Source organism: Mesoplodon bidens, assembly GCF_964165515.1.
Source record: "Mesoplodon bidens genome assembly, chromosome: X".
Lineage (NCBI taxonomy): Eukaryota > Metazoa > Chordata > Mammalia > Artiodactyla > Ziphiidae > Mesoplodon > Mesoplodon bidens.
Window position 1 is genome coordinate 23,653,792 of NC_138163.1, and position 17,849 is coordinate 23,671,640.

At 38.1% G+C, this 17,849-nt stretch overlaps 1 protein-coding gene across 2 annotated transcripts; it reads right to left on the reverse strand.

The window, feature by feature from the left end:
* Positions 1-1,299: 1,299 nt before the first annotated feature.
* HTATSF1 (HIV-1 Tat specific factor 1) lies at positions 1,300-17,849 on the reverse strand. Of its 2 annotated transcripts, XM_081221257.1 has the most exons (10): positions 17,654-17,849; positions 17,236-17,476; positions 15,364-15,544; positions 14,673-14,720; positions 14,047-14,201; positions 11,867-12,030; positions 10,442-10,541; positions 5,124-5,213; positions 4,060-4,197; positions 1,300-3,523 (listed from the first exon to the last, which is right to left on the reverse strand). In XM_081221257.1, the coding sequence occupies exons 2-10, from the start codon at positions 17,419-17,421 to the stop codon at positions 2,300-2,302; spliced, it is 2,286 nt and encodes a 761-aa protein (XP_081077383.1). In that variant the 5' UTR covers positions 17,422-17,476; positions 17,654-17,849; the 3' UTR covers positions 1,300-2,299. The 2 variants fall into 2 exon arrangements, with proteins under 2 accessions (XP_081077383.1, XP_081077384.1); XM_081221258.1 differs by lacking the exon at positions 14,673-14,720.

Genomic DNA, 17,849 nt, shown 5'->3' on the forward strand with positions numbered 1-17,849 from the left:
GGCATTGTTCAAACTAATTAAGAGCACTTGTTTTTTTTTTTTGGCCTCACCTTTCGGCTTGCAGGATCTCAATTCCCAGACCAGGGACTGAACCTGGGCCTCAGCAGTGAAAGCACCAAATACTAACCACTAGACCACCAGGGAACTTCCAAAAGCACTTCTTGGCATTATTTGAGAAAGGTATATTCAGAAAACTAGCTAACTCCCACCTTTTCTCCAAGCCTCAGAATCACCAAATAATTTATATCAGGAGAAGATTCCACTCTAAAAAGGAAGAGGTAGTGGCTTCCAGATTGGCCAGATTTGACAACGCAGGGCTCAAGAGCCCAGAGTTACTTGAGAAGGAAGAGATCCTTGGAACAAATTACTCCAATTTTGCTGTCGGGTTTCTTTTGTAGAAAGTAGTAATGATTTCAAAGATTTCATTAATATTGGCAAGACCAGTAATATTCTTACCTTCTAACATGAAGTTTCAAGTATGTTCCTATACAAGGTACTTATAGACTCAGAGGGCAGGGCATACAAGCCTTTCAAAGGCATCTCTGAAGCAACTTCTGATTCATGCACTCAGGGTTGAATACATTATTTGAAATTTATATATATAGTCTTAAGGAGCATTACTCCTTAGAAACTGTCGGGTAATTGTTGAGCATTGCTGTGCTTACAATCCACCTGTACATTTCAATTTTCTTTTGATAACAAGATGTTATTGTTGCTCCACAATAAATTCCATTTTCAGGACCAATAAAACCTGATTGCTTAGAAAACAGGTGAGTGTTTCATGACTCTTAACGTCTGCTCATCAATATCACCTTGTAAATTATTTACCATTTTCCAGCTGTTTGTGACTTTTGCTCCAGGCTGTTTATATGAAAAGAGCATGAGTACTTGATATCAACCAAACTAATGCGCAGGGGAAAAGAAGTTAGAATGAAAATGCCCTCCTTCTGACAGGCTTAGAGCTAATTTATGTTGTAGTTATGTGTTCCAACCACTGTGTATGGAAGATAAAGCATTCTTACCCTTTCGTTTAGAAAACCAATTTTCCAACAAATTACAATAAATTGTAGTAAAACACAATAAATATAGTATTTAAATGCTTCTGGCTTATCTTCAAAGGGAACACTATTTTGGTTTGCAGTTTTTCTATGTTTAACTTTCTTCACCTCTTTTACTGATTTATCCCTGGTGAAAAGCCTAAGATTTCTAATAGATCCCAGACATCAACTAAAACATTCTCAGAAAGCTGTCCTGAAGTACAAGAACTCTTCTCTGTCTATAGAGGGTAATGATTACACTGACAGACGGTATAATGAGAAAGCACCAATGCAGTTTATTTTAATTCTTCTAATTTATGAGAATAACTTCTTAATGCTACATCAGAAGTCAATTCATCAATACTGAATTTGGAAAGCACAATCAAGAAAGACCCAAATTTTTATTGGGACTACACAACTTAGCATATACTAGATACCGTGATTCTAGAACAAAATCAAAAGCAAAAATCTGAAATATGCATGATAAAAGTTCTTAAACTCCAGGGGATCCATGAACCACCCCAAACTGTATACAAAAGATTGTGTAGTGCATGCATAGATTTTTCTGGGTAAAGGTCCTGTAACTTTAATCAGCTTCTAGAGGGGCCCAAACAGTACACGGTAGAATTCTGATTTCCTCTGTATTTTCAATAATGAAAGCTGTGGACCTTGGGAAGTTTACTTTTGCACGTTTAAGACTCAATTTTCATGGCAAGAGGGTAGAAAAGAAAAATAAAAGTAACTTGCGAGGACTGGGCAGGGAAAAACTCCAAAGTGTCCTTTACTTCATAAGTTTTAGTAACATGTTCTGGTTTAGAGAGGGGAAATGGGGACATCAGTGGTAACATCATAAGCTGAAGCAAGGACACTCCTACAGGGATTTTTCAGGTCCTTAGAAAAACCAAACTTTAGTACGAATAAAGCAATAGCAAGAATTAAAAATGCAATTTAACTCAGGTCTAATTTTGTTTCTGCATATTAACAACTTATTTTAAAATTTTGAATATCACAAACTTCAATCAGAATACTTTAAAAAATATTATTCTGCATGCACTTAACAAATATGACAAAAGAGAAGAATTCAGTTGACCTGTTCACATATATTTAAAATCGGCCAGTACAGATAATCACGAACACTTCACTGCATTGACCTAAGGGCATCCTACCTCTAGGCACACGTTCATGTAACACTACTAGTAATTACCCTGGAGCAGAGGCAAAACAGAGATGGAGGAATCACTCTACAAAGCAAGTTTAAGGGATTAAATGTCATCATCGTCTTCATCGTACTCATCACTACTGAGGACAAAGCTGCTGCCTGTGGACAGGGGCCCTTCCTCCTTAACGTTCCCTGAATCATCCACAGTCCCTCTCTCATCGGAATCTTCAAACAACTTGTCACTGGCATCGTCATCAAATAACTTCTCGTTGGAATCGTCATCTTCGAACACCTTTTCATCTGTGTCTTCATCTTCCTCATCTTCTTTTCCATCTGAATCTTCAAACACCTTTTCATCTGCATCGTCTTCTTTGTCCTTTTCAACCACATCTTCCAGCCCCTTTTCTTCTGCAACTTCTTCGTCCTCTTTTTCATCCGACTCATCGTCAAATACTTTTTCATACACATCTTCCTCTTCTTCATTCTCATCTGACTCTTCGTCAAACTCCTTCTCAGAGCCTTCTTCATAAAACATTTTCTCAGAGCTGTCATCTTCGAATTCTGATTTTTCAGAGTTATTTTCTTCTACCTCTTTTTCAAGAATGTTTTCATTAAGTTCGTTCTCAGAGCCCTCTTCCTCAAAACCTTTCTCAAGGCCGTTTTCTTCTAACTCTTTTTCGGAGTCGTCTTCAAACTGCATTTCCGAGCACTCTTCAGACCCTTGTTCTGAGCTGCCATCTTCAGCCGCCTTCTGGGGGCTGGCCTCCTCCTCAGGCTCCTGCTCAAGGCCGTTCTCATCAGGATCTGTTTTGCATATCTTCTTTTTGGACTCTCTTTCTGCGTCATTCTCTTCTGACTCTTTTTTAGGACTACCCTCTTCATGCTCTTTCTCGGGGCTGCGTTCTCCGGACTCTCTGTCGGGGAAGTCTTCTTCATGTGCTCTTTTGGGACAGCCTTCCCCAAACTCTCTTTTGAGGCAGCTCTCTTCAGATTCTTTTTGGGGACAGCCTTCTTCAGCCTCTTTTTCAGGGCCACCTTCTTTAGCATCTTCTTCAGAAGCAGCTTCTTCAACTTCTCCCCCATCTTCTGTTTTTTCAAAGTTCTTTTCATCTATAGGTTCTTCAAATGCCATTTCAGTTGTGGCTTCTTGAACATTCGTTTGAGATGTGCAAGGGTGCTCTGAAAAATGCCTAACTCTAGAAGGCCCCACACTTTCCGGAGCCCAGACAGAATCTGAACGCTGAAGGCCTCTGTTGGCTCCGGGAGTGTTGAGGAAAACCTCCCATCCTTTCAGCCTTTCCTCCCTTTCTCTCGTGGTCTCCTCCACCTGTGTACACATGGAAACTGCCATTAAAATATGTTTTAGGCCAAAAGAAGTAACAGCATCTCTGAACATTTCTAATATCGCCGAAAGTACTCTGATTTTATAAGGTATCACTTTTAGGAAATTAAAGCAATTCCCTATCTTCAGTTTCCAACACTTTACATCTTGATTTACTAGAGTTGACCTTAAGATCATTTAAATAAACGCCTAATACCACAGCACTGCAGAAATGTCTCATCAATTAAAAAGTTAATAATTGAACTGTCTGTACTTTACAAGACAGAAAGGAAGAGAAGCGCTTTAATTTGTTCTTCTCTTATTGCTAGCCTGAGCAAGCCTCAAGATTTATAAACTGATTTCAGACTTATAAACTGAAAGATTGAAACATTTTTCTTTCCGTACTCTGAATATAAAGGATTATTTAAAAGAAGTACTGTTAAACAGATTAAACAGAACTTAAAACTCATGTGAAAAACCGCTAGATCAGTATTTGTTGGTAATGAAACAACTCATGTGCCCTTGACAGTTGCAGAACTCACCTGATAATCTGTAGTCCCATCCCACGCCTGGGCAGTGATTTGACGGCCACCAAACCACCTTCCATTGAGGGTCTGAATACAATAATCAGCTTCCTCCGGATCCCTAAAGGACACAGAGGCCACACCATCAGGGTGTCTCTACAAAGACAAGGAAGAAAAAGAAGGAATGAATGAGAACGTTTAAAGTAAAACATACATTTGACAAAGTAAGGAAGTAGTGTTCCTTCTGATCATTTGAGCTAAAGATTTTATGTATGAAGTCTTTCTTCCCTTTTACTGCAGCCAGTAACACACAGCTAGCTGCTTCTTCAGCTTAACATTGTCTAGCAAAAACCAAGCATGATATCCTTGGAAATGTTCCTCCTGCTAACACTGTCTAACGAGACGCAGAACAGTATGGCTGTTAAGAATGTGGACTCTGAAGCTGAATAGCCCTGGGATTAAATCCTGGCTCTGCCGCTTACCAGCTGAATGACCTTGGGCAAGGTGCTCAATCTCTAAACTTCCTCATCTGTAAAATGGCTAACTAAATAAAATGGGTAAAATGGCACCTACCTACCTCAGAGGATTTGGAGGACTTAATGAGATAAATGTAAAGTAGCTGTAGTATGCAATCAATAAATGGTGACTCTTTTAATTATTATGTGCTGATTCTGGATGTAAAAAAAAGGTGAAAAGGGGAACATACAGGAGAGTATTTTTCTTGATTGTTCTTCTCCAAATATGGAAGAAGAAATAATTCAGAAAGAGGGAGAGATGTGGCCAAATAGGGAACCGTAAGGTCTCACACATGTCTCTTATACTTTTTTTCACCTGATCATAAACTCTAGAGTGATGATAAAGGAAAATAACCAAGGGATATCACGTCTATCAAAGCCTTCGCTTGTAATCCACGTTCATCTAATTATGCTATCTAATACTGCTTACAGATGACTACCACTAGACACAGACCTACTACATAAAAACATTTACGTAAAATTTGGAGGCATACTGATATTTGGTAATAACTTATTAAAATGGAAGAAAATTGCTTTAGAAATCATTTGCCCAAGCCATGAACTTACATCAAAGAGGAGGAGCCTCCTAACTTGTCCAAACTTGGAACATTCCACCCGAAGGTCTTCTCTGATCTCGTTCAGCACCAGTGGCTCATGCTGCAAAAACACACTTGATTAAAATGGGCTTGGCCCCCTTCTTTAAGTATAAATCCTGAGAATCAAATTTCTTACTTTGACGAACCAACAAATAAAAAAAGGTTTTGCTTAACGTTAGTTGTTTGTCTGCAGTCTCCAAAATTAAAAAAATCAAAGTCAAATGAAGTTAGACTACCACAGCTGCTGCTACTACTACAGGTCTGCCCTGCTTTAAGATGGGGAACGGGCAAGTATGGTACGCAGCACTAGGGGTGTGCAGTGGCAAAGGAGAGGGAAGAGAAGTGTCAGTGGAAATCACAAATAACAGCAGCTGAAGCAGGTGAAGTCCTGTGGCACATATTAAGTCAGAGACTGCTAGTTCCTATGTTCTGCACCGGCATCATGACGACTGTACCGATGAGGAAACTTTATTTTGTGTTTTGCATAGATTCCTATTTACAGAAATGTTGTAACGGGGAGACATATATCCCCTTCATTGACTAAGTGTTCTAAGATTGTTCTTTGTGCTTCCACGATTCTATTTTAACTCACAGCGTAAACCTCCCCCATAAGGGTTCCTGTTCATCTTGCCTCCAAGTCCCAATGCATGAAAAAGCCTCATAAAATAGTTACGTTATCAATTTGAATTTCAACTACAAATATAAACGAGGATCTCCTACCTACAAATTTCTAATGAAGCAGACTTACACTTTTTAGGAAGCATATGAATTTGTCTATCTCACGGGTTTATATGTTCCTCACCAACTAAAGAGAACAGCAAAACATGACAAGTGGCTTCTCCTTCCTAAAGTTTTGTCAAAAGGCAAAAATAAACAACTGGTAGGCAGTTACTGAAATCAAATTTAAAATCAAAAGTATCAAATCCTATAAATCTGAAGCTTCTAAGAGTACAGCTGGCAGGACTCTGGATTTCTCCCACTTATAAAATCTAACTGTGGAGAATATGGCAATTTGTTTTATAGAAAATTCTCAGGCCTGAGAGGAATGGGGAATGGAGATAAACTCCATGTACTCATGTGGTAAAGTCATGTGGTGGCTTTTATGGGGGTGTATGTGTGGGGGGTAGCTCCTATCAGATTGTGAGCTTTCCACAGGCAGGAATCTCCTTTGACTGAATTTTGAATACCTTACAGAACACAGCACAGTCTTTCACGCAACGAACAGTCAATAAAAGCTTTTTCAGAGTTTGATAAACTGTAACTCCATTTTATTTACCAAGGGAAATCAGGGTTATATTAAAAACAAACAAAAACTGTTTCAAAATATTTAACAAATTTAAGCATGATTCCACTATAGGGGGAGGGGTGAATTACCATTTTTCTTTCTTTATCAAAGTCTCAGTGCCTTTCCTACAAGAATATCAAATTTCAGCCAAAGACTTCCCAGACCTCTGTTTTCATGTTTACCAGCTTGAAAAACAAATATATCTTCACTGTTCTATAGTATCATGAGGCTTAAAGATAATAACCCTCTCCCCTGGGAAATATCTTTAAACCTAGCTAAGCATGAAAATTTTCTAAAGACAACACTTTGCAAGCAACAGACCTGAGACTAAACTCAGCTGAAACGCTGAAACTTTCCACAGTCAACACTTGTAATGTTTTTCCAGGGTGGTGTTTTGTTTTCCCAGAAATAAACCGTATTTCTCATTCTTTTCCAAGCTAAACCTACACTGTCCAAGATAGTAGCCACTAACCACACGTGGCTACCGAGCACTTGAAATGTGGCTAGTCCAAATTGAGGTGTGCTGCAGGTGTGAAATAAACACCAGATTTTGAAAATTTAGTACCAAAGGGGAAAAAAAACTTCAATGTAACATAGCTTATTAACATTTTTATGTTACATGTTGAAATTATAATACTTTGGATATACTGGGTTAGATAAAATTCATCATAAAAATTAATTTACCCCGTTTCGTGTTGTTTTTGTATTGTGGCTGCTAGAAAAATTTAAATTACACATGTGGCTCACATTATACTTCTATTGGACAGTGCTAGTATACACAATGAGAAACCTACCTTTGCATCTGAGTTTTGGTTCTTCACCTCTTGGTATTCAAATTTGCCAGCCATGAATTTTTTAAACAAGGCTTTGAATTAAATACTGAAAACCCCTTAAAGTTACATTTAAAATATTAGCCTTCACTGTTCACCCTGATACCAAAGGGTATTTCTAGGTATTTTGGTTCTAACACTAGTCAACTGTCTGGAATAAACATATACAGGTATACCTCGGAGATATTGCATGTTCGGTTCCAGACCAGCGCAATAAAGCAAATATTACAGTAAAGCAAGTCACACGAACTTTTTTGGTTTTCCTGCTATGTTTACACTATACTGTAGTCTATTAAGTGTGCGATAGCATTATGTTTAAAAAAGACATGCCTTAATTTAAAAATACTTTGCTAAAAAATGCTAGCCGTCATCTGAGCCGTCAGCGAGTTGTCATAGTAACAAAGATCACTGATCACAAATCACCATAACAAATATAATAATAATGAAAATGTTTAAACTACTGGGACAATTACCAAAAAAAGTGACACAGAGAAATGAAGTGAGCAAATGCTATTGGAAAAATGGCAGTGACAGACTTGTTCCATGCAGGGTTGCTACAAAAACTTCAATTTGTAAAAATACAAAAAAGCAGTATCTGCAAAGCGCAATTAAGCGAAGCACAGTGAAACAAGGTGTGCCTGTATTCCACCCCACAAAATCTGATTTCTTTATGACACCCCGGTTACCTGACAATTCAGTCTTTGTCTTCTACTACAAACCTCAGTGCTGATCTGTTCTTTAGATTCATATGGAATCTCTGGACAAATCAAACACTCCCCAAAAACGTCCAATGAAAGCAGTTTTCCAGTTGAACACCTCTATCCAGAGTTATATAATGTCTACAACAGCGTTGCTCAACAGAACTTTCTGTGTTAATAGAAGTGAACACTCCATTATCCAATATGGTAGCTACTAGCCACACATGGCTAATACACCCGAGGAATTCAACTTTCATTTTATTTCACTTCAATTAATTTAAATTTAACCACATGTGGCTAGAGTCTAGCATACTGGACAGTCTACTACAGTGATACACTTTTACGTTCAGGCCCACGAGACACTGAGCAAAAAAACAAGACTTCTGACAGGCTCTCATCAAACTCGTCAGACCACACAAGACCAGTCAGATGGGCAAACAAGGACAGCATCAAGGGTTTCTCTGCCCGTGAACTCTGAAGCCCATCGCTGCACTCCCAGCCCCTGTGGTGCAGCCGTCTGAAAACTTTCCTTCATTTGCAAAGATGCTAAAGAGAAAATGTTTTCTTCCTTGAGTGGATGAAAACACTCTGCCTTGTGAGTAAAAAGGGTTTCATTCAATCATTCTCTCACTTTTTCTTCCTATACATACTGAGGGCCTACTATGGGCCAATCATGATTCTAAGCACCGGGCATATAACAGCAAACCAGGTAGACAAGAGCCCCAGCTTTCACGGAGCTCACATTCTAACAGAGAAGATCCAGTTATTTCAGATAATAATAAATGCTATGAATAAGATAAAACAGGGTTAATATAAAGGTTCTATAACTCCAAAGTTTATATTAAACCAATAAAGTTTTTTTTTCTTTAAGCTATCAAGAATTTACAAGCATGAGACTTTTATCTTTAAAAATATCCACTGGAGGAAATTTGTGGGAAGTCAAGGAAGAATAAATGCGGCTTTTTGGAAGAAATAATATTTGTTAAGCTAGGAAAAATTAAGTGTGCCCAGGGTGATAGCTAGACTTAAATTAGGGTCTCAACGAGCAAAGGCAGGAGGCGGAAACATGTAAAGGCAATTGCACAATACACTTCAACTTGCACAGGGCCCAGATACTTCATGAATTAAGTTTGCATTTATATTCATGTCCCAGTGTTAGGAGTATGGAATGTTGTGAATCAAGGATCTCAAGTCACAGAAAGTAATAGGTCACCTAATTAAAAAACCAATTATCTACCAAGGAAATAAAATGTAGGTGAATCACAGGAAATTCTGGAGTTGTACCCAGTAGACTAGATACCATGATACATCTATGCATGCCTTTCAAAGTCCCACCTGGCAGGGATAGCATTTCAAAAAGCATCTAGTGTGCATGTGTATATGTGTGTTTTTTAAACATGCTTCATTATCACTGCAAGTCTAAAGCAGCTCTGCCGTATTTCAAGATGCTTCAGGATTCTAGTCAGAAGAGACACCAAGCGGTATAAATAGACCGCAGGTATCTTCCAATGACCTCAAAAGACACAGACTCCACAGGTGCATGGTAAACCCTATCACATCACTATCTGCAGAGATGGAGTTCACCAGACAATTCTGGTGCCCTCTCTAAGGGGGGTAAAATGACACTGTCACTCTAAATCTGCTTAACTGCACAAAAGGAACAAGAGTGGGCCTTGGGTGCAACTAGATCATTTGTAAACCATCTGAAATTTTACATTATGAACATTTTTTTCTTATGTATAATTTGTTATTAATTTCAGAAGTCAGGCAGAGAATAAAGAATTCTTCTTCCATGAATGATCCCATCGGTCTAGGCCAAAACACAGAGATAAGGACAAGAGGCAGAACATAACACAAGGTACCCTGATGGCAATTAATATTCCTTAAACCTCTCTAGTAGCTCTTCCTCCTTTATTCACTTTTATTTGCTGTTCCTAGAATCTTACATGGACACCAATTATTACAAAGTCTTCTTAATAGCCACTAAAGAGTTTTGTAAAGATTAGGTCCTAAAAAAACAACCTTCGCTACTCAAATGTCAGGGGCTGTATTTCATTAACCTAAGGTTTTTTAAGGATCAAACTTTTAGCACTAAAGTGAAGTTTTCAATTCCAAGTGTGAAACTGGTCCTCCCCACCAAAATCAGCCTGCATTGTTGAACTGCACTCAAAATCCACAAGTGACTCCCATAAATCTTTTAAAGATTATATTTTTAATCATTTCCCATACCAAGTAGCTGCTGTTTGGGGCCACGGTACAGGTATTAGACAGGTTTACCTGTGATGCGATTAAAAGAATGCTGGGTTAAACCTGGGAAAATCTGAAACCTTCAGTTGATTCTTGGTATCATTTTCCGACCCTGAAGACTAGAGGAACGTGCAGGATGTGACATGAGAAAGATGGGGTGAGGCAAGCTTTGGGCTCCCTTGAAAGAAAGCATATCTATGTTTCTATCAGTAAGAATTCTGCTTCCTACCTCAAAATCTATAGGATGAAACATATTTCTGATGATGACAACTCGCTCGTGGCGCATTCGGGATGAGCCAGCTCTTCTCTCAGGTCTCCAATCCAACTGCCTAATGCGACAAAGCAGGAACAAGAAGCTGTGAATTTTGTTTCAGATTTATCAGAGCGAAAAAAAAATGAGCAGTTAAATAATCCCTTATTGAGCACTTAAATAGTGATAATTATTTGATTCCAAAACAACAATGTATATTTTAGTCACAGCTCCATGACAACTTTCTCAATAAAAATAATGGGCAGGTGAAAGACGGACCCAGTATCTGAAATCCCCAGAATATATATATATTTTTCAGAACTGCTGGCTGGTTACAAACATTCCAATGAGACTCCTGAAAAATTGCTAATTATTTAGTATCTATGACTATCTAGGAAGAGACACTGAGGCCAAGAAAATGTTCAAATTGTATTGGTTTTTTGGTATTTTACGATTATAAAGAACAAACTGCATTGAAATATGTAAAACTACTCACTCTTTGTTACTATCTTAAATCTTACTGATTTGTTTATAAAATTTTTAGGTATCTATTTTAACGATTCCTGTAAAAACTATAGACATCACAATTAAATGCTTCTTTGATCATTTTATCATTAGTTTAAGCATAGTGTTAGAAGTGTTATTAGAATTCACTCTGATAAAAGTACTTATCATTTTGGATCATTTCTTAAAACCAGAATATTTCAAAAAACATATTAAATTAAGGGAATAATAGAAACTTGATGACCTGTATATACTATACACAACCACACAGTACATGATAAAATGATAAAACCTATCATTTCTAATTTCTAACTCCTACTAACAAACCTGTATGTAAAAATTTAGCTCCTGGTGTAGCTGATTCCAGCCACATGAAAAGTGAACTAATGGCTCCGGTATATAAACCTAAACCATCTTACTTAATCTGATGTTCAACATTTTCTGTAGAGATGGCTTTCTTATTTCATTTAAGCCCATGTTATATTAAAAATGAATACCCCAGAAAAAGAAAAACACCACCACTGCCAAATTATCCTACTACACAGATTACTGAGGGTTTCCGATGATCTACTGAAATTTTTATTTTATATTGGAGGATAGTTGATTTACAGTGTTGTGTTAGTTTCAGGTGTATAGCAAATAAAATTCTTTAAAAATAATCTGTAGGCATACTTGGTGGTTATCGGGAGGGTGGGAGAGAGACACAAGAGGGAGGGGATATGGGGATATATGTATATGTATAGCTGATTCACTTTGTTATACTGCAGAAACTAACACACCATTGTAAAGCAATTATACTCCAATAAAGACGTTAAAAAAAAAACTAGGTGGTTATTACCAAAAGTATACTCTAGGATATTTATACAAAATCTTTCAAAATGGAAAAAAAAAACCACAAACTTTTGTTGCATAGACAGCTTTTTCTTGTAGTCTTTGCACTTCCTCCTCTTCTTTGAAGCGTCATATTCCCCTTTCAGTTGAAACTTTGCCACCTCCACATGTAATTTGTAGCCTCTAATTTCATCGTCATCCAAAAGTTTTAATGCAAGATCCACAGATTCTCTCTTTGTAAAGGGAAAGCAAGTTACAGTCAGTCAGTTACACACTGAAATGAAACTTCAGCAGGAGTGTTTTAGATGAATGATGACTATACATAAAATAAAGATTTAAATGCAACTACCTACATGGGAATAAAGAACTACAGAACACATATCGGAAAATGTGTACGTAAGACATAGCTGTCCCCAACCAGTTATGTGAACCTAGGCAAGTTATTCAAGCTCCCTGAGCCCCAATTTCTTCATCTGTAAAATGGGAATGGAAATGCCTTCTTTGCAGGGTTCTTGACAAATTTAAATGAAATAAGGCACATAAAGGATAGAGACTGGCATACAGTAGGTACTCAATAAGTTATACCATTACTGGAATAGTAGTTTTGCCTCCTGGAATCTCAATTTCTCCTCTATACTATGAGGTAAATGGACTTGTGTGATTTCCAAGGTGCATTCCAGTTTTAAAATTCTAAAAGTTTCCTACTTAAAAGACTAGGTGACTCAAGAAACTGGGAATAGCATAGTCAGCCTTTAATCTTTTGTGTTCACCAATTAAAATGTAGGTCTGTGATATACTGGGAACAAGATGATTATCTGATAGCTTGAACATTACACACACTTGTGGATTCGGGGTCCTATACAAAGGGGGCAATTGTCAGCTCTACACAGATTCAAAGATCTGAGGACCTGAGGAGAACTCAAAAGGACAACTGAACTCAGCCACGCAATCAAATATGGATCCTGGAACAATTAACTATATTCTTCTGGAACTCAATTTACTGGTTTGGCAATCTTGCACTTTTATGGGTCATAAATTTGACATATCAAGTTTGTCAAAACCCCATTTTTCTCTTCAAAATTTTAAAACCCAATCAAACCCCCTAAGAATCTGTTCACAGATTTTTAGTAATCCTTGAAGAACTTATAAAGCATTCAATCTCCTTACATTTGAAAATTACATAAATATCTTCCTATAATGGTCGTACTCATGTGTGATCCCATCATGTTCAAGAACCAGGTCAAAAACCTATTTTCCCCAAAGCTTGTCAGCTTAATCTTACCCGCCCTCTGATTTCACTGAAGTGTTGTACACTTGCAACACACTTGTGATGTTGGTACTGTTGTTTCATCACTTTGATTTTGCTTTGTAATTATTTTCAGGTTCCATGACACATGTACATGCCATCACTGTGCCCATTTCTTTTGTACCGTGCAGTAATGCATAACACATGCTCCTAAGGGGACAGGTGTTCCAAAAATGATGGCTGCCTTTGGCACTGAGCTTCCCCCCATGCCCTTTATGGTATCATGAATAAATAAAGTTCTGCAAATGTCTGTTAATCCCACTCTCTCTTCTCTCTCATTCAAAATATATTTCAAAGCAGTAAGCATAAGTTATCATCTTTATGGTCTAATTCAGGGTCAGAAAACTTTTGTAAAGGGCTAGTGAGTAAATATTTTAGGCTGTATGGGCCCTGTGGTCTGTGTTGCAACCACTCAACTCTGCTGTTGAAATGTGAAAGGAGGTACAGACAAATGCGTAAATGAATCAGTGTGGCCCGGTTACAATAAAACTTCATTTACAAAGACAGGCAGTGGGCTGAAGTTTGCCAAACCCTGGTCTAATTCATTCCAATGGGTAAATAAAATGTTACTGGCTTTCTTTTCTCTGCAGATTTTTAGAATGTGTTCTGCGTTGATTATATGCATACACTCCTAAAGAGATCTTTGCAGCAAGAATTTTTTTAAGACAAGAGAAGTACCTCAGTCATATGACTTACATAATACCTTGACCTGATAACATATTTTCTTACAAGAGCAAGTGAATAACCTTACCAATGTGATGCACACAAGCACAACCTGAAACAACAGTTTTCTTCACATCCTGTTTTGAATAGCTCTCACTCTTGGTTATCATCTATACAAAATTATAGCCCTGGTTCCTGAGTTAAAAATGGAGATAGGAAAATGAAAAAAAAAGAAAAAAGAAACAGAGATAGGAGAAACTTACTTGACCACATAACTAACCTTCAAATAACAGCAAAGTCCATCTCCTTTAAGATTTCCTTGATTATCTTTGTAAAGCTTGACCTTAAATTCTTCTGTCTGAGGATCTCTCATAATAATGCCAAACTTGGACATGAGCTGTATAAATTCATCCACTGTAATATCTGGAGGCAAACCTGTGACGTTAGGGGGAAAAAATTATAAAGGCATCTAAAACAAAGGTGAGCATTACTTAGGGATTCTACCAATTCGAAATCCATAACTTGGATGAGCGCAATTTTGATTTTCTAAAAGTATGTAAAAATCTCACATCTATAGACATGAAGAAATATCATGTTTTAATGTATTCAAATATACATTAAAATCATGCTTTGCTTAGGCCTTGTATCAATGAATCTGAAGGGGCAAACAGCTGTGAGTTACCTAAAGCAGACAGAAAGGATGGCACGCAAAGTTACATACACTTAATTTTTCTCAGTTTCAAAAAAAAACAACAACATATTCCTCACTCACGTAAATAGCTGAACAAATAATGACACAACGATACAAAATAGAATTTAGAGAAACTGAAAACTAAAAATCACTTTGTGAAAAATCTCAAAATCAAATATTTTCTACTCTAAATGTGGTTAAAAAGGTATACATACCAGAAACATACACATTTGTGTTTCTGCCTTCTTCAACATGAAACCATCCTAAAAATCAAAATCGAATAAATAAATAAAACACATGCCAGAAAAGGTAAGAGTCCCATTATGAAATCCTGACAGTGTGGCAGTTTCTCAAAACTTCCAGAAACTTTTTCTTACCTTTAGAACAAGACAGATTAAATCAAATCACTGTCCAGCTTTCAAAGTATTTGGATCTTTGGACAAGTAATTTGTTTCAGAGCCCAGTCTGAAAAAAGATGGCTAGTTTATCTTGGTTCCTTTAAAAAACCTCACCCTTGCACTGACTTTAGGCCTTGGTGTAAGTTGCTTCTGACTCCAATCTACTGTGTTAGACCTGGCCAAGCTGAAGCAAAATTGACTTCTTGAGTTTAATTAAACTCAAAAAGTACAAAAAAAATCACCTTACAAACAGAACTTTAGATAATCTCCTAATGACAGCTCTATTTTGCAAAGGAAGAAACTGAGAACTGAGCTAAACTGAAATAGCCCACCAGATGCCCACAGGTTAGTGAGAGAGCCAACATATGAACCCAAATAATAATATTTAAAAAACCCATCTTATGATTCTGTCAAAGCTATTTTATAATTCTCTAAAAAGTAACTATATATACACACACACTCATATTTTTAATTTTTACACTCATGTTTGCAAGCTAAATCCACTTGCCTGATTCAGTCTTTCTCTTTTCTCCCCTCTTTTTGGTATCACTGGGTTCGGGGGATTTTCTTTGCGGAGGTTCCTCTGCAGTTCTAGCACTGACATCTTGGACATTTGCAGTAGAACTAGATGCACCATCGTTAGAAAAGCCATAATTGGCCTGATATGTAGCAATAAAATCTTCAGTGATCTAAACAAGCAATTTAGCACACATACATAAATTCAAAAATGATTTCCTCATGCAAAAAGTTTACAGTGTTAAATAACAGCATATTCAGTTATACAACTTAACATACAAGTGCTTCTGTGTAAATGCAAGAACAGTCACCTTATATAGAAAAACTACACACAAAATAAAAAAAAATTAAGACATGGGTACTTGGATTATCAGCACAAAAGTCTGAGATACTATTAAAGGCATTTTAAGTTGGCACCTTTTCTAGTTGTTTCATTTGTAAATTACTACTTCTGCAGTCTACTTGACTAAGGCTACAAATAAATATAACAGGAAGTATCAGATAACAATAAACAGAATAAAAACCAACAGTCAACTAATAATCTAACAGGATCAAATTTTCTTTTACTATATGGATGAACAAAAGTATATGTACTCTAAATATTTAAATACCTGTAGGCAGAGAACACAAAGAGTAGAACTCTGATTTGGTGTGTAAAGAATCGGGCTAACAATTATAAAATTAAATGCTATTTTAACACCGCCACTAATTAAATCACATTATCATTTAATGTCAGAACAAATCAAGAACAAATCCAACTCACATCTATCCTCCTGGCTCTTAGGGAAAAAACACAATCGCACAACAAAAGAAATATAGTTATATCTTCATACCAATCAATGTTAGGCACACACAGGAATGAGGAAAATTTAAAACTTGAAGTTTGAAGAGGTATGGGCTTCCATAACGTAAAAAGATAGAGCCACAAATTAATCCATTATCAGACGATTGTTAAAGTACTCCGAAGGCTGAAGAAGCCAAATATGCGCTCTAGCTGGCACCACCAGCAGCCAAGTGAAATAGTAAGTTTAACAATTCGGAGGGATTGGAACATACACACAAATACAAAGTGGGAAAGAAAAAAGGTGAAATAAATAATTTAAAAATCACACTCAAATTACACAATGGAGACACAGTTTGTATTACTGGCTTGCAAGTCTATTAGTATGTGATAAGTATCCTTTTTTTCCACCCATACCGTGAGACTTTGATTAACAGGGTACTTTGACCAAAAAGTTTAGAGAGCCAAGCTTAACATCAGTCATTTTACCTTCAAGCTAAAATAGAATACTTCACAATTTCCAAGTACTCTAAATAAATATGCTCAGATCTTTTCCATCCATATTCTGTGCACCTCTTGTCATATTCCCGTGGTAATATGGTTCAAACATACGTGTCTAGGGACAAAATTTAGTAGGCAAGTATAAAGAGGTGCAAAGTTCAATCAGTAAAGAATGATCAATTTATCAATTTTTCAAATCAAGAAGCTGAATTTTGCACATAGCACATCAGCTAAACATCTGAATTCCTAGGATAAGTAAGATTGAGACTACGTGAGATTAACATCGACTGAATTTGCTCTTGGTGTTTTTCCTCTTTGCAATAAAAAGCAGTCACCAACTGTAACCTTTATAGATAAAATTTATTAGGCATGGAAAAGGCTTAATAATTAAATTACATTGAAGCCATCTCCCTAAAGATTTCCGTTCCTTTACACGTCGGTTCTGCTACAGACACAACAAAAAGAAACGTCACTATCCAGAGGGGCTCTAACCCAGGACCTCGGCAAAGAAAACGTGAAAGGAGCGCCCCGCGAGGCTGGACAGCCGGGCCCGCTGCGCATCGGCGCCCGTGCGACTTTTACCTTGGGGAACCAAGCCTTCTTGTCCAGGTCCCACTCGTATGGGGTGTCAGTCGGCTGCTGCTGGAAAGAATCGTTTTCTCCACCGGGATGTTTCTCGGTGTCGCCGTCCTCATCGCGTCCGTACAATCCTTGCATTCGCAACTGCTCATCAAACTCGTCGTTCTCATCCAAGTTGTTGCCGCTCATGTTGCCGACTTAGCCCAGGTGCAGTGTCCGGGAGAGCGAAGAGGCCGAAGTGACGCTGGAGGGGAACAGAGAAAGGGAGGCTGGCCGTGCTCAGCCCGCGCCCCACCGCCCGCCTCCACGCCCGCCTCCCCGCGACGCCCCAGCAGCCCCCGGGAAGTCAGGGCCGCTCGCCAGCCGCACCGCCCCCAGCCCACCGCGCGCAGGCGCCGCTGCTCCCGGCCCCGCCGCCCACCTGGCTCGTCCCGCCGGGTCTTGACACCGCCGCTCGATCCACAACGCGACGGTAGAGGGCACAAGGTATTTGTGCTCCCCGCCGGCCGATTCTAAGATGACTGCGGGCCCCGCCGGAACGTCTGGAAACCGCTTGACAACGGAGGCCAGCTCACGCTGTCGCAGTCGCCATTGTTGACGCGTCGCGACGTCGCGGG

What these genes read in the sequence shown, in the direction of transcription:
- HTATSF1 (XM_081221257.1), bottom strand. Translation starts at nt 17,421, where the DNA reads ATGAGCGGCAACAACTTGGATGAGAACGACGAGTTTGATGAGCAGTTG. An exon ending in GACTTTGCTGTTATTTGAAG is followed by an intron (nt 12,031 to 14,046) that starts GTTAGTTATGTG and finishes CCCTTTACAAAG; the next exon opens with AGAGAATCTGTGGATCTTGC. An exon ending in AAGCTGTCTATGCAACAAAA is followed by an intron (nt 10,542 to 11,866) that starts GTTTGTGGTTTT and finishes TTGTCGCATTAG; the next exon opens with GCAGTTGGATTGGAGACCTG.